General features: G+C 36.5%; 2 protein-coding genes across 4 annotated transcripts; one reads left to right on the forward strand and one right to left on the reverse strand.

Moving 5' to 3' along the window:
* On the forward strand, positions 496-5,436 carry LOC18777659 (cellulose synthase-like protein D3). 2 transcript variants are annotated; one of them, XM_007209011.2, is made up of 4 exons: positions 496-1,053; positions 1,395-2,227; positions 2,429-3,236; positions 3,344-5,436. In XM_007209011.2, the coding sequence occupies exons 2-4, from the start codon at positions 1,410-1,412 to the stop codon at positions 5,108-5,110; spliced, it is 3,393 nt and encodes a 1,130-aa protein (XP_007209073.1). In that variant the 5' UTR covers positions 496-1,053; positions 1,395-1,409; the 3' UTR covers positions 5,111-5,436. The 2 variants fall into 2 exon arrangements, with proteins under 2 accessions (XP_007209073.1, XP_020419636.1); XM_020564047.1 differs by having other exon boundaries at positions 496-813.
* LOC18775949 (protein SUPPRESSOR OF GENE SILENCING 3) lies at positions 7,714-10,314 on the reverse strand. 2 transcript variants are annotated; one of them, XM_020563557.1, is made up of 2 exons: positions 10,107-10,314; positions 7,714-9,491 (listed from the first exon to the last, which is right to left on the reverse strand). In XM_020563557.1, the coding sequence occupies exon 2, from the start codon at positions 9,469-9,471 to the stop codon at positions 7,924-7,926; it is 1,548 nt and encodes a 515-aa protein (XP_020419146.1). In that variant the 5' UTR covers positions 9,472-9,491; positions 10,107-10,314; the 3' UTR covers positions 7,714-7,923. The 2 variants fall into 2 exon arrangements, with proteins under 2 accessions (XP_020419146.1, XP_007211260.1); XM_007211198.2 differs by having other exon boundaries at positions 7,714-9,472; positions 10,107-10,225.

Raw genomic sequence — 22,169 nt, forward strand, 5'->3', positions numbered from 1 at the left:
TATATATTATTATTAATGACAATTGCTTAATGTTATTAAAATAGTATGACCAATTTATGCTTATTTATTTATTTATTTAAGAAATATAACCAATTTATATTAACAGCAAGGAAGGTGGTAACTTAAACTCAGAAAAAATTTAGTGGTTCTGGTATTATTATATAAAAGATAACAAAGTAATCGCCATTACAATACGTGAGATGACCCTAATTATGTTTTACGATAATAATGATGATTTTGTAATTAAAAATAAATAAATAATTATAAGGAGGATTTTATGTAGATCTTAACAAACAATAAAGGAAATATTTTTGCTCACCATGATAAATAAAACCTAATAAGGAAAACTACTAAAAATGATGATGATTTTTGTTATTGTCATAATATGTTGTGTTTTAAAAAAAAAATTAATTTTTTTAGAGATATAATAGGAATTTCAGTCATCATTTTTAAAGGATCACAATACAATTTTGTGATGAAGGGTTGTAATGAAACCGGTTGTAGTAAGAGCCCAAATTCCGACCGCAGGGGAATCTTACATCCACACCGCGTAAAAACTGGAATGTACAAAAGCGACCAGAATCCGACCTTCGAAATTCCCGATATGTCCCCTATAAAACCCAAAAACAAAACCTCAACCATTACTGTTCTCCATCTCCCATTGTCTTTCTCTGCCAGTTGTGACATTCTCTCTCTCTCTCTCTCTCTCTCTCTCTCTCTCTCTGACTACTTCTCTGCAAAAATAAAAACACCGCCATGCCTAAAAAGGAAACAAATGGACACATAAGACGACCTCATTGCTAGAAAACAAAGGTAAACAAACCTTCCAAAACCCTCAAAACCCATTTGATAAAATGATGATCATGAGGAGTATTGGAGGGCCGGCATTGGGTTTGAAAAAGTAGTGACTAGAGTAGGGAGGCTGGACTTGGTCTTGTGTTTCTTGCTTTGCTTTGCTCTGGGCGGCGCATTTGAAAGTTTCTTACACTTTGTGTGTGGCTTTGTATTTGTATAAGAAGTTGGTGAAGACTGAAGAGGGTTGGTGTTTAATAGGTAAGATTTTGACGAAAAACTGTCCATCTCCCTGTGATTGCTTTATGCCTTTTTTTTTTTTTTTTCTTCGTTTTAGAGCAAGGGAGACACTGTATTTTTTAATAGTTTGATTTTCTCTGTTTCTTCCGGAGCGAGAGAGAAACAGAGTTTTGAAGAGACAGTGAGATTTTTTTTTTTGTTTTGTTTTGTTTTGTTCCTCTAGTTCTGAGACTACCGAGTAAGCAAAGCAAAATTTTAATCTGTATATTTCATTTGTTGTCTATGAAAGAGGAGGGTTGGATTTGTGTTTGTGTTCAGCTATTTCAAATTTTAATCAATTTCTGATGTGCCATGAATTGCAGGTTGTGGTAAGCTTTATGGCATCTGGATCTCGTTTCAGTTTCTCAAGTGGATCCCCCAGGGTTCGCCATATTAGCCAAGCCAGCAATGATCTTGACAGTGAGATTGGGAGTGCTGATTTTGCTACCTACACTGTCCACATACCCCCTACACCTGACAACCAGCCCACCGGAATTTTGATGCAGCGGTCGACTTCTCAGAGGTTGGAGGACCAATATGCATCGAGTTCTTTGTTTACAGGTGGCTATAATTGTGTTACACGAGCCCAGTTGAAGGAAAAGGTGATTGAGTCCGAAACTAGCCATCCACAGATGACCGGAGCACAAGGGTCGTATTGTGCTGTGGAGGGTTGTGATGCAAAGGTTGTGACTGATGAGAGGGGATTAGATATAGTTCCCTGTGAATGCAATTACAAGATTTGCATGGATTGTTATAGAGATGCTATAGCAAGTGGTGACAGTATTTGTCCTGGCTGCAAACAACCGTATAAGGAGCAGCAGATGGACATGACCGAGTATGCTTTGGCGAATCAGCAGCCTCTGTCTCTGCCATCTACAGCTGGGATGTCAAAGATGGAGAGGAGGTTATCGTTGATGAAATCAAAATCTACAAAGTCAACAGCATTGATGGAGAGTCAGACTAATGACTTTGATCATAACCAATGGTTGTTTGAGACAAAGGGGAGTTATGGCTATGGAAATGCTATGTGGCCAAAAGATACTGCCAATGGAAGTGATGATGGAATTAGTGGTGATCCTAATGTGTTTCAACATAAGCAATGGAAGCCACTTACGCGCACGTTGAATATCTCTGCTGCAATTCTCAGTCCATATCGGTAAAACTGTTTGATCCTCTCTGTTTTTCTGCACTGTTTATTTCTTGCCACTCTTTTTGCTACTTGTTTCAAAGTGGTATTTTTGGAGATTTTCCTTTCATCGTTATTTGTGAGCCAACAGAATTTATTGCATATAAGCTTAGTTAGTACTGCTTGCTTTATAAGCTTACACTCTTTAATTTTTGTTGGATATAATCTCAGGCTCCTAGTACTTGTTCGAATGGTGGTCCTTGGATTATTTTTGCAATGGAGAGTCAGAAACCCTAATGACGATGCAGTCTGGTTGTGGGCTATGTCTGTAGTTTGTGAGATCTGGTTTGCCTTCTCTTGGCTACTGGATCAGCTCCCGAAGCTCTGCCCCATCAATCGCATTGCTGATGTTGATGTTTTGAAGGAGAAATTTGAAACACCGAGTCCCAACAATCCTACTGGAAAATCTGATCTCCCAGGCGTAGATATTTTTGTATCTACGGCAGATCCAGAGAAAGAACCACCTCTTGTCACTGCAAACACCATTCTATCGATTCTTGCAGCTGATTACCCTGTTGAGAAGCTTTCTTGTTATGTTTCTGATGATGGTGGTGCACTTTTGACCTTTGAGGCCATGGCAGAAGCTGCGAGTTTTGCCAACTTGTGGGTCCCTTTCTGCCGGAAGCATGATATTGAGCCAAGGAATCCAGAATCTTACTTCAATCTGAAGAGAGACCCTTATAAGAATAAAGTGCGCCCAGATTTTGTCAGGGATCGCAGGCAGGTAAAGCGTGAGTATGATGAATTTAAGGTAAGGATTAATAGTCTTCCTGATTCAATCCGGAGACGTTCCGATGCCTTTAATGCTAGAGAGGAGATCAAGGCTATGAAAATGCAGAGAGAGATTTCAAATGACGAACCAGTGGAGAATTTAAAGCTCCCAAAAGCTACTTGGATGGCTGATACAACCCACTGGCCTGGCACTTGGACAGTTTCTGCGCCTGAGCATTCTAGGGGCGATCATGCCAGTATCATGCAGGTACATATAAGTTCTATTGGTTTTGTAGAATTCAGCAAGTTTCTCTTATATGCATTCAGATTGAATTAAAATGTGCTGGTTAACAAGTTTATCTGTACCATGTGTAGGTGATGGTGAAACCTCCTAGTGATCAGCCACTAAATGGCACAGCAGTGGATTCAAATTCCATGAATCTAAGTGAGGTTGACATTCGTCTTCCCATGCTAGTTTACGTTTCTCGTGAAAAGCGGCCTGGCTATGATCACAACAAAAAAGCTGGTGCCATGAATGCACTGGTTCGTGCCTCAGCCATCATGTCCAATGGCCCCTTCATTCTTAACCTTGACTGTGATCACTACATCTACTACTCCAAGGCATTGAGAGAAGGCATGTGCTTCATGATGGACCATGGTGGGGAACACATTTGTTACGTGCAGTTTCCGCAGAGGTTTGAAGGAATTGACCCGTCTGATCGCTATGCAAACCATAACACTGTTTTCTTTGATGTCAATATGCGAGCCCTTGATGGGATTCAGGGTCCAGTATATGTAGGAACAGGATGCCTCTTTCGTCGGACTGCCCTTTATGGCTTCGATCCACCTAGCAGGAAAGAGCGTAATGGTTTCTGTGGTGGTTTCTTCACCAATCCCAAGAAAACTTCTTTGGTGGCTTCTGCCCCTGAAGTTGCCTCTCAAGACAGCCAATCAATTGAACTGGGAGACATGGAGGAGGAAGAAATGAGTCTTGCTCTTATTCCTAAAACGTTTGGAAACTCAAGCTTCCTTGTTGACTCAATCCGTGTGGCAGAATTCCAAGGTCGGCCCCTTGCTGATCATCCATCCATTAAACATGGACGTCCGCCGGGTGCTCTGACTCTTCCTCGGGAGCCTCTTGATGCATCAACAGTTGCGGAGGCAATCAGTGTAATCTCATGCTGGTATGAGGATAAAACTGAATGGGGCCAACGAGTTGGGTGGATCTATGGATCTGTAACTGAAGATGTGGTCACAGGCTATAGGATGCACAACCGCGGATGGAGATCTATTTATTGTGTAACAAAAAGAGATGCATTCCGTGGCACTGCCCCAATCAATCTCACAGATCGGCTTCATCAGGTTCTCCGGTGGGCCACTGGCTCTGTTGAGATTTTCTTTTCCCGCAACAATGCTCTGCTGGCCAGCTCAAGGATGAAATTTTTGCAAAGGATTGCTTACCTGAATGTTGGAATCTACCCTTTCACTTCCATTTTCCTCATTGTCTACTGCTTCCTTCCTGCACTCTCACTCTTTACTGGTCAGTTCATTGTTCAGTCCCTCAACCTAACCTTCCTGGTATACCTCTTGGGCATCACAGTGACCCTTATTCTTCTTGCCGTGCTGGAGATCAAGTGGTCTGGCATTGCACTAGAAGAGTGGTGGAGAAACGAACAGTTTTGGTTGATCGGGGGCACAAGTGCCCATCTTGCTGCGGTGCTCCAAGGTCTTCTAAAGGTTATAGCAGGCATTGAGATTTCATTCACTTTGACATCAAAATCTGGAGGTGATGATGGGGATGATGATTTTGTTGATCTTTATGTCTTCAAATGGACAGCTCTGATGGTACCACCAATTACCATCATGATGACTAACTTGATCGGAATCGCAGTGGCAACTTGTCGAACAATATACAGTGCTGCACCAGAGTGGAGCAGCTTGCTCGGTGGTGGTTTCTTCAGCTTCTGGGTCTTAGCTCATTTATATCCCTTTGCAAAAGGGCTTATGGGAAGAAGAGGGAGGACACCGACGATTGTGTTTGTGTGGTCTGGTCTTCTAGCAATCACCATATCTCTCCTTTGGGTGGCTATCGACCCGCCATCAGGGAATAATCAAATTGGGGGCTCATTCCAGTTTCCATGATGCATGTACTCCACACATTATTTTGAAGGTATCTTATCTTCTGTCCATCTAAATGCTACTTTAAGCCAGCACCTTCAGGAAGTCGTATTCATAGGAAATGTACATTTTCTAGCCATTTTTTGACTGATTTGAACTTGATATTCATAGGAAAAATGGATTCTTTACATTTGTTGATATGAGTAATTTGTTTTCAGATTTAAAGTTACATGAAATACCGTCACTAGAGCTGAGTAATTCCATGTGTTTGGCCTTGCTGTTATTTTTTCCTTCTTGTTATGTCTGCGTAGCTTCTCCGGAACTTAAATGGACCATACAGTGAATTTGGATTATGCTGCATCCTCCAGTTTCATTTTATTTTTCTAAATGCACAAAAGGATTTGGCTAAAAAACAATTGTACAAAAGAAAATTGGTATTTGCGTTCATTTTTACGCCTGTTATCTATTTGTCAAGGGCTTATTTTGGTGAGGCAATGGAATGTAAATTTTCACAAATTGGTTAAGCTTTAAGTTGTGGAAGAATTACATTAAATATTTCCATAAAGAATAATGCAGCCATTGAAATCGAGAATATTTTTGCTCACCACTCTAAAATGGTGGTGAGCATTAGCAGCATGTTAATTGGTCTTGGACGAGTGTGATTTAGTCCACCTATTACACGAATCTCAAAACTTCAATTAATTCAATGTTCATTAATATAATTAGGGTAAATTACTTAAATGGTCCTCAAACTTGTACTCAATTTACATTTTGGTCCCTCAGTTAAATTATTCGTTCAAATGGTCCATTAACTATATATTAATAGCTCTATTGGTCCTACCATATAATTTTCTGTTAAATTTAACCAAATTTTAGGGTAAATATGACTTTTCATAATTAACAAATAAAATAGGGTTTAAATAAATACAAAATTAGAAAATAATTGAAGAAAAAAAGAAAAAAAATTATGAGACCCAAACCCCCATCCTAAACCCTAAACCCTTCTCCCCCATTCCCCACAGACCTCTCCATATGGGCATAAATCCCCAAAACCTTTGCAGCAATTTCGGCGTCTTGGCCGAAGAACCAGTACTTGTAATCGACTTCCACTATCAAAAGGACATTTGGGTACCTCTTCTTGAGGTCCACCACTTGCTGCTCCAAAGGCGTGAATTTGGCAGGTGGGTTGGAAGAAGGAGAAGGTTCTGGAACGTCGGATGATGGTTCTAAAAGCTTATGGAGGAACTTTTGGTGGAGGGAGGGATTGGGTGCGGTGTGTATAGAGTCGTGGGTGTAGGGAAAGAGTTTGGGTAGTTTGGGAGATGAGGAGGTGAGGTGGGAGGAGAGGAGAGTGCACTTGGAGGGTGAGAAATTGACAGTGGCTGTGGGAGGGAGGGGGTTTGGCGGGTAATGAGGTGGGGAGGAGGGTGGTGGGTGGTTGTTTGTCAACAACAAAGGGAAATCAAGGGGGAGAGGGTCTGGGTGGTTGTTGAGTTAGGGTTCTGGGTTCGTTGGGAGGGGGTATGTGGAAGATTTTTTTTCTTTTCTTTTTTTTGTGGTTGCTGGCTCGGGTGGAGGTTGGGGAGGAGCTGGGGTTCTGGGTTCATGCGGTGGACCGTGGTTGTTGGATGGGTTTGGGTGGAGAGTGGTTGTGGGATGGGTTTGTGGGTTGGAGTTTGAGGGTGGTGGCCATGGGAGAGAGAGAGAGAGAGAGAGAGATAGAGAGTTTTTATTTTATTTTTCAATATTTATTTATTTTTAATGTACGAAATGACCAATTTGCCCTCATATTTAATAGCAAAATTAACATAATGTAACGATAGGACCAATGAAGCGATTAATATATAGTTAATGGATTATTTGAACAAATAATTTAATTGAGGGACCAAAATGTAAATCGAGTACAAATTTAAGAACCATTTGAGTAATTTACCCATATAATTAATATGGTGGTAATGCTCGCTACCAAGAGTGGTGAGGAAAAATAGCGTCATTGAAATCTATGTGGTCAACTGATTTGGGTGGGATTGTTGAAGTTGATAGATTATTACTGATCATATCGATAAATTTTTTTTATTATTATTATTTTTTATTATTTTTTTTGCGAAAGGATCATATCGATAATTGATTACCCACTTTAAACATTTCATTTTCATGGAGCACAAATCTATGTGGCCAACGGTTAAAAAAGAAACCTTGCATTTGTTTTTGTTTCCTATTCCCAAGTGAGGAATAGTGAGGATTTGGATAAAGGTTTCCATTTCCTAATTTTAAGATTAAAAAGAAGATTTTGAAAATGAAAGTCAAATTCATTCAGTCTTAAAATTAGTAACTTTCAATTACCTACTTACATTTAGATTCTAATACGAAAAATCCTATACAAGTTTTGAACTGGCAGCAGCAATCCCATTGAAAAGTAAAATCCTCTGTTCTCTCTGTTTTCCACTGTTTTCTAACAGAACTCCAGCCAGCAATGACAGAGAAGTTGCAGCTCTGCCATGAGCACCTTAAGTCTTTCTTTTAATTTTTGTGGAGACTTGGGCAGCAAGCAAAGCACCCAATCCCAATTGCAAATGAAATCATGTCAAGCAATCTAATAATTTGGCTTTGAGAGATATAGAAAAGTAAAGAAGCCATAGAATGCTTAGTAACCAAGGCAAAAACCCATGTCACAAAACAAAACAAAATAGCATAAAAATATCCAGCAACCTTATAAACACTTCAAAAGTACATACCAATATTAAGATATGTTTATGGTTTTAACAGAAAGGGGGAAAAAACTGTGAGTTCTAATAAAGCAAAATAGAAAGTAAATGCAATAAACTTGAATAAAATTTTCAATCTCGGGTACGAGACATTATATCTTTGTAAAATTCTTCTTGCAGATCCATCTCTTCCTTGTTCTCCTCAAGCTGCATTTTTATTCTCCGTTTTAAAATGCGATTTTCCTCCTGCACCTTCTCGAGCTTGTCACGAAGTATCTCATTAGTCTGTTCAGCATCTTTTCTAAGCCTCTGTTCTATAGGAAGTTTGTCCTTCAACCAAATAACCTGTTGGCTGTCCGCACTCATTTGCCTCATTGGGTGTAGGACCACCTCTTGGTAAGATCTCAGCTCAAATTTCAGCTTAGATTTCTCCTCGGTATGCTGGTTGAATATATCCAAGTCTCGTTTCACTGCCATGTAACCGTAAAGCTGTCGAATACCACCTGCACGAAACAAGATAGGACCACAATCCCAAGTATCCCTGCCTAATCCTTGCACTGCAAAATTCTTGTGCAGCAGCCCAGCCTCAAAATGGCCTATTGCTGAGGCCTCAAAAATCAAAATGCTCATACCACAGTGTCCCTGCGGACCATACGAGTGTCGAGTCTTCAAATAAGGATAAGATCCGAAGTATTCAGCAAGCTCCTCGGTTCCCATACCAATCCACTTTCCACTTTCATCCTTTTCAAGTCTAGTATTCGTGATGACAACCATCGGAGGCCAGACAATTTTGGAATCCTTTTCCTCATCTTTTAAACCTACCCATTTACCAAATACTTCACCCGCAGCCACAGATTGAGTCATAACTCCTCTCATCTGCAACTCCACATCCAAAAGTTTTGCAAATTCTCTGTGGAGCTTCACCCTATTTGATCCTTTTGTTTCGGCATGTCTCTTCAGGGGCTGCACGCCTTGGTACCAGTCAATGGCACCACGACCACCTTTGCATGCAGGACAGTGCCACTGTCTGTCAGGATTACCAATCTCACCTCCACTTAAACCATCCAAATTTTCAAAGAATTTCTTGAACCATCTATTTTGCTTCCTAGTGCCATGGCTCTTTTCACTTGAATCCGAGTCAAACTCATCACTGAATAGCTCGTCATCATATTCGTCAGTGTCGCTCATATGATCAGAGTTGTCATCATCATTATCATCAGCGAGAGCAGCAGCCACATTGTTGTCTTTTTTACCAGCTCTAGATTGCCAATTCCATCCATGGTCCAGGGGAGGGGGAATCAAATGTTGCCGGGCCACAAAGTTGCTTCCAAAACCACCAGTACTGTTAGGCTGCTGCCTTGCATTTCTTCCTCCAGCTGGTTTTTGAGAATTAGCAGTTTGTGAACCACCAGTTCCATTTCGCATACTTGGCTTCTGAGCATCATGTGCCGGTGCCCACGCCTTATAATTAGAATTTTGAGGACCCAATTGGACTAGTTTTGCAGCACTGCTACCAGCTCTGTTCTTGGATTTTCTGGAAATTACCGCCCACTCTCCATCGTCTTGTGCCGAGTCCAGGCTAATGTCTGCTACACCATGGCTCAACTGCTTAACCTTCGGGCTATTGACTTCACGAACTTCCTTCCCTTTGGAATTTCCACCACCTCTTCTTGAACTCATCCTGGACAACAACCCTTTCTCTTGAGGGACCATAAAGTTAAAAAAACACTTCAAATATAAGTATCTGATACCTAGTAAGGGACATAAGTGCCCCGAAATCTCAGATTATAAATAGAAAACTTGATAAACCTAGAGCAAGGCTGTAAGACTTTTGTAGGAAATCTGAATGAAAACCCATAGAAAATCAACATTCTTAATAAAATTCTGCATATAATCAACATTCTTAATAAACTTCTGCAGAAAATCAACATTCTCAATAAACTTCTGTAGAAAATCAACATTCTTAATAAACTTCTGTACAAAAAATCAACATTCTTCGTAAACTTCTGTCATACCCAATTCATAAATAATGAAAGAAAGACAAAAATTTTGAAACACCGAATTTTTAATACATTCAACATAATTAATGAAAATGAACATTAGAATCATTTGAAAAAAAATGGTATAAACCCACATTTTGGGGAGCATGAATCCATTCAACGAAACAAAATAAAAAATAAAAAAACATAAATCAAAACATCCGAAGTTGGGATTGCTGCCATGAACGCGATCAATAGTAAGACCAATATCAGCCATGAACCCATCCAGCAAAATTAAAACATTAATAAAAGAATAAACAATAAAGAAGGATGTACCTGATGCCAATGAGATTACAAGAAACAAAAGATATTGGCGGAGCAGAGGAGGCGCCTTGCAAGATGAACTCCAACAGTCCACCTCCAGAGTAGACTCCAGAGACAGAGTGATGCGAAGAGTGTGTGGTGCCTAATCTGAGAAAATAACTTTCGTGGGTTTGGGTGTATATATAATCTATGTCTCTATCTCTCTTTTCACGTGATACACTCTCTCGTAATTTGGAAATATTGTACAACTTATGTGCCTATAACTATTGTGTCATTTTAAATATATGACCACGTAACAAGGACCAATAAAATAAATCCATGTCATACACTCCGTTTCTTTCTTTATTGGATACACTCTCGTAATTTAGAAAAAAAAGCATGCGATTCGTAACTGTTGTGTCTTGTGAAATAGACGACCACGTAATAAGGACCAATGACATAAAGTATTGTCATAGACACTCTGTCTTTCTTCACGTGATACATTCTCGTAATTTGGAAAAAAAATCGTGAGACTCGTAACTGTTGTGTCTTGTAAAATAGACGACCACGTAATAAGGACCAATGACATACAGTCTTGTCATAAACACTGTGTCTTTCTTCACGTGATACACTCTCGTAATTTAGAAAAAAAATCGTGAGACTCGTGTACTTATAATTATTGTGTCACGTGAAATAGACGACCACGTAACAAGGACCAATGGCATAAAGCCATGTAATTATCAATCGCCAACCTTGACAAGAGTAATTACCCATGTTAAAGGTAAGTTTTTCTTGTTATCTAAAGAAATTATAAGGCTCGTGTGTCCATAACTATCATGCCATGTCAAATAGATGACCATGTAAGAGCATCTCCAACAATAGTAGCAAATTAAATTCTTCAAATTAAAGTTTGTTGACTTATGTGGCAATTTGGAAAGGTTTATTTGCTACTTTAATAATTTGTGTCACATCAGTCTCTCAATTCAATTAACGCAATATTATGAAAAAAGAAGAAGAAGGAAAAATACAAAAATATGTGAAGAAGGTCTATGTATTTATTATTTGAAAAGAAAAAGTGTAGGTTTTTATCATTTTCAATGTAGGTTTTGTTCTTCCAAAGAAAAATTAAATGTTTTGAAGAGCCAAGGTCAACATGTCAGACTTGAAGAGAGAGACATGGGTTGCAGCTTTAGTGACTGAGTTTGACAAGTCTATTAGAGGGAGTTTTGTTGATGTGACTGACTTATTTTAGCATTCCAAAGTTGTTGAAGAGGCTATTGAAGATGCTTTAACAATAGATGTGTCAAATGGACCGAGTTGGCCGGCTTAAGTAAGGCTCGGCAAGAAATGGCCTATATTTTTGGGCCGTGCCGGGAGAAGGTAATTATGTCCAATGGGCTGGGCCAGCCCATTTAAAGTCTATTTATTAAATTATACTTTTTTTAGAGAAAAATCATACATAATATTATAATATTTATATGTTGAATTCAAGTCTATTTCTTTTCTCCAATATTATATATTAAAATTTAATGTTTTATTTATATATAAAATAATAATTTTGTTTTTCAAGTTCAATTTTTAAAACTCAAACAATAATCTAGCCATTTTCTATTTAAATGTACTGTAAATAAAGTTATTGACTTTTTTTTTAAACAAATAATAAATCTTATTAGGATATACATAATTGTAAAAAATATTTAAATGAAGTTGTAAAAAAAATTACAAAAAAAGAAAAGAAGAAGCAATATATAAGTCAAATTTGGCGTGGGCCCATACCAGCTTGTTTAGTGGGCCGGCATAAGCATGGCCCTTAGGCTAGGGCCATGGGCTCGGGTCAGGATTGATTATTTTTCTAAATGGGCGGCCTGGGCACGACCCGTTTATTAAATGAACCAACTCTAAATCGGTCGGGCCAGCCGATTTGACACCTCCATCTAACAAGAACCAATGACATAATGCCATATCATCCTTAGTTGCCAACACTGATAAGAGTAGTTACCCACATTGCATATACATTTATCTCTTAATTTGACGAAATTCGTGTGGCTCATATGCTTATAACTATTTTCTCACGTCATATTGATGACCACGTAACAAGGAGTAGTGATATAATGCCACATCATTATTAAATGCCAACATTGATAAGAGTGTAACTGGCTTAGTTTTGGACATAAGTTTCTCTTTATGACATGTTTACTAACTTGAAATATTGGAGCGAACATGAATCAGAGTGAGCATGAGTCACTATAAGGCATTCTTATTAAAATGTTTACTAAGTGTCTAAAATTAGAATAAAATAACGATTCCGCAAGATTTTTTACTAAATTGTTAAGAATTGAAATGCAAACTAGGGTGAATAATAGAATGTCCTTTTACAAAAGAAATTATACTTTAATCCAACTTACTAGTAAAAATCTTCAAATGCTCTCTTTCTACTCTCACTCCATGTTAGTAATAATAAATTCATCATATGGCTCGAGCCACCTCGTAGCTTTAGATGGGTCGACTGAACTCGATTTTTTAATGGGCAAGGCATGAGCTAAGAGTTTAAGACCCAAGCCCAGCCCAAAGCTCGATCCATTTGAGCCCATTGTGACCCAACCTAGCCCAGCTCGCCCATAATTTTCTATAAATTTGGGGGCTGATTTTCCCACTCCTCTTTTGTCTACTTACACTCCCTTGTATGTTATAATAAATAAATAAAAACAAATGGAATTGTAAGTAGACAAAAAGAAAATGGAAAAATTAGCACCCAATATTTAAGGTATGATTAATATGTATTATATTAATTGATGTTTTATTATTCATTAATCTATTATCCCAAAACTACATTTAAATACAATTTGAATTTGACCCAACATATTGTTGTGTTTAGTAGAAGATTTGCCCATATAAATTATATCAAAAGGAAGAAAAATTTGATGATGAATCTTATGAAAAAAGGGGTTTTCAATACAAACCCAATTTTAGATGAAAATGTTGGGTATAAGACCCACATATTTGAATTATGAATTGCCCAATTTGTATTTATTATTTATTATTTATTTTTCATGACTATTTTGCCCTTGAAGGTAAATAATGAAAATAAATTAAGGGGGGTGTATCCAATTATAACTTTTCATGACTTTTAATGACTTTAAAAGTCTGAAGGTATTCAATTGTGACTTTTAAATAGTCTTTAAAAGTTTAGTTGTATTCAATTGTGAGTTTTAAAGAGTATTTAAAAGTTTTGAGGTATCCAAAATATTAATGACTTTTAAAAACTTTGTTAAATAAATGACTTTTCAATACTTTTAAAGGTAATTCTTACTACCAAAAGTCTTGCTAATTTACACCAGACTTTATGAAAATATTGGGAAGTTGAGAAGATAGAACCAAAACGTCTCCAAACGTCTCCAATTCTTTCTTCCCTTGTTATATCAAGCATCAAGCAGATAGATCTTTTTTCTTCATGGTTAGGGCTCCACTTTGGTATCCCATTGTCATCCACTTCCTTCAGGTTAGTAAAAAAATATTGAATATTTTTCTTCTCTTCTCATCCACACGTTTACTTTCCCTCTATTGATGAATATTTCTTCTATTAGTAAAAAAAGCTGTGTTTGCATATAAATATTTTATTATATTGATTGTCTCATATGCTATGTTTGCATACAATATTTTATTATATAATTTGTTGCCCCTAACCCCATTAATTTATTCTTTAGGTACTGTTTTTTTACCCATAATTCGTTAGGTGGATAATTTTTTCATATAATATTTACATCCCAAATATTAGGTTAGGAGAATTGCTGGAATATAGACTCTTTTGTAATCTAACCATTTCTGTTGATTTGTGAGTGTTTATGAAAGATTATATTAAGGTGAGCTTCTATTTTCGAAAATATATTATATGATAATTTATTATTTTGTATGTGTATGCATTAATTGTTTTTTTTTTCCCTTTGTTAGTCCCACCCGGCCCATGTCAACTTTCAGACAGACACTTTTGCTGACTATGAACTTCTGAGAATTGCAATTGGGAATGGAACTGCCATTGGAAGAAACTCAATTGCATTGGGAGATGATACGGATGCAAGAACATTAGGAGTGGAAGAAAGTAGACGTGTGGGGATAGATGACTTGAGTTATGACTATGATAATCATGCATTCATACCAAATGAAGTCGAAGCTGCAACATTCCAAGCTCCGACTAGTTCAATCAACATAAAAGATAAATGCTATTTGTAAAATAAATATAAAAATAAGTATTTAAAAGTCTATAAAATTCTATGACAAAAGTATATGAAAGTTTGTCACTTAACTTTATAAAGTATGTAAAAGTCATTAAGAATTTGTCAACTCTAGAAAAGTCATTCACTCAAAAAAAGTCTTTAAAAGTTAGAATTGGATACACCCCCCTAAAATTCCTTGGTTTAAAGCATTATCACTCTTAAATTTTGAATTTGAATTTTGAAAATTTATGGCTAAAAAAATCATAACTCATATAGACCAAATCAAAAAAATTGGTAGTGTAAGTATAATCCACATAAGATACATTAATCTACCTTATCAAAAGGTCAAAATGAAGAACATGTGTTTACATGACGAAAATATGCATGAGCAGAAATATAAAATTGTATTGACAAAAATTTATATACCTAGAGAAAACTCACAAATTGTATCCTTCTTTGTTAGGTAGATTACTTCGACTCTCGAACCTATTTGAGAGGTAGTTAACATAAACCTGTTTTACCTATGTACATAATAGAAAAAAGAGAAGAAACTGTTACGTTTTCTAGTTAGATCGGTGTACTAGATACTAAGTTATATCATGTTTTGATAAGAGTTTAAATTAAGTTATACCTTGAGGCCCCAAAACTTTGTGGAATAAGGAAAGTTTTTGAAGCCTATTAAGGGGTCCTATTTATTCCTTTTTTTTTTCCATGAACCGTTTTGGTGGGCTTGGAAGATTAGTAAAGTCGGTCCTCGGTGATGAGTAGAGACGACTTGACCTACCCCTATATAAGCTTAAGTCCCTACTCCCATCAGACACGTTCTCTAACCCTAATCTCATCATAAAGAGAGAATTGAAACAGATTCTGAGAAAGAGCAGAAGTCTTGAGTCGTTCCTGTTCTTACTGGGATTGTTGCTGCTGCTATTGAATGAGTTCAAAGGTCGTGTAATCAAGAAAGATGGCATCAAGTATGTCTTTACATACTCCAGATTGTGTGAAACATCATGAACACGCATATAAAGAAATCTAACAGTTGGTATCAGAGCATATGGTTATTCGCACACACTGAAATCGTTTTCAAGCGTGCCTATTATGATATCTTATCTGTTTATGCCATGATGAGTTTTTGGTTATGTTTAAAATTTGAAGATGGATTAAACATGTTTTTTAAAATATCAAGAATATTAAAGAATCTGGAAAAGCATGTTTTAATTTGATTTTTCATATCTTCAAAACTTTAAACACGTTTTTGACTTACTAGATTACCTTAAAACCCTAAAAATGCCTATAGGTCACAGCAAAGCAATGTGTTGTCTTAATTAGGTCATTATCTATTCAGAAAGGTATTTTGCGTCAAAAACAGACACTTAAAATTCCAAAAACACTGTTCATGGCAGAAATTACTATTCACTACAATTTAGGATTTTCTCTCTTTAATTGTGTTTGTTTGGTTATTTTATGAGCTAGATAGTTGTTTGTCTTTGTTATGAGAATCAAAAAATTGTTCATAACAAAACCATACCTAATTACTCAAACCCTAAAGAAATAACCAAAATTGCATCATACCTAAATTGCTTGATAAGTTTCTTCAACAAATAGAATCTATCCTGTAATTTGTTTATGATGGCACAAGATAATTCGTAATTTATGTAAGCCATAAATAATCTCTTGCCACAAAGGTGTGATACTTAATTAAGGAAGCTTGCATATGTTATTTGTTAATTTTGTGAATAAAGTTAAATGAAAAATTTGTTTTCTCTTAACAAATTGATAATCGGTTTGTTGGAAAGTAATTATACTTTCTTTTGCAAATCCTTACAGCTTTGAACACTCCCTCAATCAATTCTCGCAAATTGAAACTCTCACTTGATCAAATTTCCAATGATGGAAGTTCGATCTTTGAAGTTGCACTAGGCATGAGTGATATCAATTATGCTATCACCAAAGATGAGCCAACCAGACCCTTTGCGAATTCCCCTGCTAAAGTTAAAAGGGTGCATGAGGCTTGGAGGATGGCAAATAAGGTTTGTCTGTTGGCTATGAAGAAGACTATTACATAAGTTGTTTTTGGTGGAGTTCTAGAAACAGAAAGTGCCAAGCAGTTTATGGAATCCATTGAAAGGAAATTTAAGGAATCTGACAAGGCTGAAACGAAGAATTTATGTCTAGGCTGACTAATACGAAGTATGAAGAAGGCATCGTAAGAGAACATCTCATGGGACTCGTGGATATTGTTGCCAAAATGAGCAGGTTGAAAGTATTTATTGATCCAAATTATCTAGTGCATATTGCGTTAGATTCCTTACCTTATGAGTAGATTGGACAATGGATGACCTAATTACAATTGTTATTCTTGAGGAGAATAGGACAAAAGCTTGTGGTGGTGTGGTTAATGTGGTCACTGCCAGGAAGTATGAGAATAAGGGTGCTGCAAAATAGGGAGTAAAGAAGCATAGTCAATCTCAAAAGAACAACCCTCTTGGCATGACCCCTTACCACTGAATTCAAGTGCTATTTTTGCCAGAAGAAAGGTCACATGAAGAAGAACTGCAACAATTACAAGAAGTGGTTCGAGAAAAAGAACAAGAACAAAGGTAAAAAAGAATTGGTCCTAGTGAATTTTGAGTCTAATTTAGTGGATGTTCCTTCTAATTCTTGGTGGTTAGATACGGGTACCTCGATTCATATAGCTCATAATGTGCAGGAATTCATAAGAAGGAGGGAACCAAGAAGGCATGAAGTTAAAGTGTTCGTGGGGAATGGAGAGTAAGTAGATGTGGAAGCCATTGGAGTAGTACATGTGAAATTGAATTTAGGATTTATTTTAGAGTTGGATGATGTAGTTTTAGTACCCGCAATGAAGAGGAATTTGATTTTTGTTTCAAGATTATCAAGACTTGGTTTTGTTTTTCAATTCAATAAAGATGGCTTTGCATTATCTCAGAATTCAAATGTTCTTGTTGCTAGTTTTCTCTCAAATGGATTATATGGTCTCAATTACAATAAAGATTGTGAAGTTTTAGTGGCTGAATAGAGTGAGAAAAGGATTAGAATTGAAGGAACATCCATTAGGTTATGGCATAAACGTTTAGGCCACATTTCAAAAGAAAGAATGAAAATTCTTGTTAAGGAATAAATCTTGCCATCACTGACTTTTGATTATGACGAAATTTGTATTGAATGTGTTAATGAAAAACTCAATAAGACTAAGAAGAAAGGAGCAACTCGCAGTAGCGATCTTTTAGAAATCATCCACATAGATATTTGTGGACCATTCCCCATCAAACAATTGATGGACATCACTATTTCATCACCATTATAGATGACCATTCTCGTTTAGGTTACCTATATCTCATAGTAGAAAATTTTCAAGCTTTTGAAATGTTCAAGATTTTTCAAACTGAAGTAGAAAGGCAACTTGAGAAGATCAAGATTGTGAGGTCAGACATAGGGGGTGAATATTATGGACGTTTTGATGAAGAAAGACGACGTGTTGGACCTTTTGCTAGGTATATACAAGATAATGGAATAGCTGCTTAGTACACAACACCAGGAACTCTGCAACAGAATAGTGTGGCTGAGAGAAGAAATCGAATTTTGAAGGATATGGTTTGTAGCATGATTTCCAAAATTGATTTGCCTAAGAGTCTATGGAGAGAAGCGATCAAAACAGCAAACTACATACTTAATAGAGTGCCTAGCAAGTCCGTACCTAAGACACCTTTCGAAATTTGGACTACCAGAAAGCCTAGCCTACGACATCTTCATGTATGAGGTTGTAAGGCTGAAACTAGAATCTATAACCCTCAAGAGAATAAGCTCGATCTTAAAATGATTAGCTATCATTTTATAGGTTATCCCGTAAGGTCAAAGGGTTTTAGGTTTTACTGTTTAAATTATGGTACCCGAATTTTTGAGACTGATTGTGCAAAGTTTTTAGAGTATGAGGAGAATGATTGTGCAAAGTTTTTAGAGTATGAGGAGAATGCTACTGACAATGAAGATTTTATTTTTGAAGAAGAAGGGGATGTGGCTGTGATTGAGAATGTTGAACCAGAATCTACAACATTGATCCCCATGAGTGACATCGCACTAGCCCCACCGAGTGGTCAATTGGAGCCTCCACAGTTCGAAGAACCAATTGACCAACAAGAAGAACAAACTCCAGAAAACCCACACTAAGAAAATTCACTCGAACCAATACCATTAAGGAGATCTGATAGAACAAGAAGATCCATAGCAATTTCAGATTATGTGTACTTACAGGAAGTAGATTTTGACATTGGAGATTAGGTTGATCCAATAAGTTTTAAAGAAGCTATGGAGAGTCAGAATGCAAACAAATGGAGGGAAGCAATGTTTAATGAACTCGAAAGCATGAAGAATAATCAAGTATGAGAATTAGTTGAACCCCACAAGAGCCAGAAATTGGTAGGCTTGAAATGGGTTTTTAAAATAAAGAAGGATAAAGATGGAAGAATCGAAAGATTTAAGGCTAGATTGGTAGCAAAAGGATTCACCCAAAGGGAAGGAATTGACTACACTGAGATGTTTTCTCCAGTTTCCACCAAAAATTCTTTCCGCATAATTATGGCTTTGGTGGCGCATTATGACCTACTTTTACATCAAATGGATGTAAAAAATGCTTTTCTGAATGGTGAACTCGAAGAAGAAAATTTTATGAGACAACCTGAAGGGTTTGCAAAGGAGAGAAAAGAGCATATGATTTACAAACTTAACAAGGCATTCTATAAAGTGAAGCAAGCAAGCATAAGGTGGTATTTCAAATTCCATCAAACTGTTTCATCTTATGGTTTTGAAGAGAACATAACCGATCAATGCATTTATCTAAAGAAGTGTGTGAGCCAATTTATTTTTCTAGTGCTGTATGTCGAAATATACTTTTGGCTACAAATGATCACAATTTACTTAAAGACACTAAGGAGCTACTTTCAAACAATTTTGAGATGAAGAATTTGGGAGAAGCTGATTTTGTGTTTGGCATTGAAATTCAGAGACACCGAGCTCGAGGCCTCCTAAGCCTGTCACAGAAAACATACATTGAAAGGATACTCAAGCGTTTTGACATAAGTATGTGTTCTGGATAGAAAGTTCTGTTAGCTAAAGGAGATTTAAAGAAGGAGCATTGCTCCAAAAATAAAGAAGAAGAGGATGAGATGAGGAACAAGCCGTACGCTTTTCTAGTTGGAAGCATCATATACGCACAAGTGTGTACAAGGCTAGACCTTGCCTTGTGCACTAGCATGATGGGGTGATTTCAGTAAAATTTGGGAATGCTACATTGGATAGCTGAAAAGAAGATTCTAAGGTACCTACAGAGAACAAAGGCTTTTATATTGATTTACAAACGTACATAGAATTTAGAGCTTGTTGGTTATGCTGATGCGAATCTTGGAAAAGCAGAGGATGATTATATCTCTACATCAGGTTTTCTTTTCAAGATGGCAGGAGCAGTTGTTGCTTGGAAGAGTGCTAAACAATATGGTGTTTCGAGTTCAACCATGTTTTCAAAATACATAGCTTACTATGAAGGCACTTCTCATACAGTATGGCTAAGGAATTTTATTAAAGACATTAAGGTGGTGGACTCGATTTCTAGACCAATACAGATATTTAATGACAACACTGCATCTGTTTTTCACTGCATGAACAACAAGATGTCATCTGGACTTCAGCATATTGACAGAAAATATTTAATAGTGAGGGAGAAGGTAGGTGGACAAACAAGTCAGGTTTGATCATATCAGAACTCAAGATATGATTGCAGATCCGTTCACAAAGTTTTTTTTTCCTTTAGAAGCTTTTTTGAGACATGTTGAGAGCATGAGATTATTTCCTAGCTTTGATGTTGCAATCTAATGGAAGTCTTGTTTTCATTATGATATTTTACTGGTATGTTTATTTAGTTGTTTTCTGGATTGAGGGATTTGCATTTAAGGATGTTAATTTGGTTGACAATTTTATTTATTATTGAATAAATTCTACCATTTTGACTATTTAGCTGTTTAAACTTATTATGTAATTTCGTTTATGCATGTGAGTTTATGGTCTCTTTTGAGATGCTATTGTTTTAATAACATTGCGGATTGACTCTTGCTAAGTCGTAAAGGGGTACATGTACTGAAAAATATAGAGATTCACATTACGGATCAATACATATTAAGGTTAGCATTGGTAGGTGCTTCATGTATTTTGAGATTGCATTATGTGATTATAGATGACCTATTTTTAATAAAGTGAGCAGTGCTTGTCTATAGTTCGTTTTGTCTAATCGCTTTTCACTGTAGCTTGAAGGGAAGGACTTAAACGTTTTAAATTCATGGCCAGTAAAGATTATCAAACCTTTTGGAATGCAGAAGCTTAATGCTCTAGTGCTTGATCTAGTGGGAGAATGTTATGTTTCCTAGTTAGATCGGTACACTAGATACTAAGTTATATCATGTTTTGATAAGAGTATAAATTAAGTTATACCTTGAAGCCCAAAACCTTGTGAAATAAGGAAAGGTTTTGAAGCCTATTAAAGGGTCCTATTTATTTCCTTTTTTTGCGTGAACCATTTTGGTGGGCTTGGAAGATTAGTCAAGGCAACCCTCGGTGATGAGTAGAGACGACTTGACCTAGCCTTATATAAGGTTAAGGCCATGCTCTCATCAGACACGTTCTCTAACCCTAATCTCATCACAAAGAGAGATCTAAAACAGATTATGAGAGACAGCATAAGTCTTGAGCTGTTCCTGTTCTTGCTGGGATTGTTGCTGTTGCGGTTGAATGAGTTTAGAGGTAATGTACTCAAGAAAGATGGTACCAGGTATGTCTTTACGTATTTCAGATTGTGTGAAAGATCATAAACACGCATATAAGGAAATCTAAAAGAAACATAAATTGCTCCTACATACAAGGTAAACAAATAAAAAGTATTTAAAATTTTTTTTTTTATAAAAATAAGAAGAGAAGAAGGAGAACCTATCATTGTTGAGATCTTAAGAAGATTTGGATTTGCATAAGGGAGAGTTTAGAGAGATAAATGTGTGTATGTGTGTGTTATAAATGGTTATTATGTTAGTATATTTCAAAGCAAATAAAGAAAGTTTTGTTTTGGTAAATAATAAATAAACTTAGATATTATTAGGGGGTAATATGGGCATTGAGAAAAGTCAAACTTGATTATTAATATGATAATTAATGAAAATTTTGATAAAAACCCAAACAATGGGCCTACATTGATCCTTAAAAAACCCATGAGTTTTTCCCTGTGAGTGCTTGCAGTTTTGGGTTAATATCTAATTTTCTAATAAAAAAAGACATTAATTATGATGTCAATCCTATAATTAGTATATATAATGTTAATTAATAATTACCCTCTTAATGGAAGATGCATTTATTACTTTGTGAAAAAAAATATTTGAAAAAATATAAAAAATTGCGACACCATGCGGTTGGAGCTTTGAATGTGAAGAATGCAATGCAAATTGATTATGTCAATGAAAAAGACATTGATTATAACCAAACAGTTAATTTTTAATTCTTTTTCATGCCATCTCTCAATTCAAATTTTACTCCAAAAATATAAAATCAAACAATGCATTCACACAAATTTCTCTTTGTCAATGGAAGCAATAACTTGCTTGAAGGGTTTCAAGAAGACCCCTTATTGGCATTTGGTCCAGAGATCGGAGAGATACAGCAGCAAAAAGAAACAAATAGTTGGTGAGCAGCTTACTTTCGCCCTCGAAAACCCACCACTTTTATTATTGGCTATTTTGGTTCATGATATGTTTCTCAATTGTGTCACACAAAAGTATATGGAGAGCATAAACATTTTTAAAAATGTGAGAGTTACGCTGCTACAAAGTAGCCTTCG

The sequence above is a fragment of the Prunus persica genome, chromosome G5, assembly GCF_000346465.2.
Source record: "Prunus persica cultivar Lovell chromosome G5, Prunus_persica_NCBIv2, whole genome shotgun sequence".
In the NCBI taxonomy this organism is placed as follows: Eukaryota; Viridiplantae; Streptophyta; class Magnoliopsida; order Rosales; family Rosaceae; genus Prunus; species Prunus persica.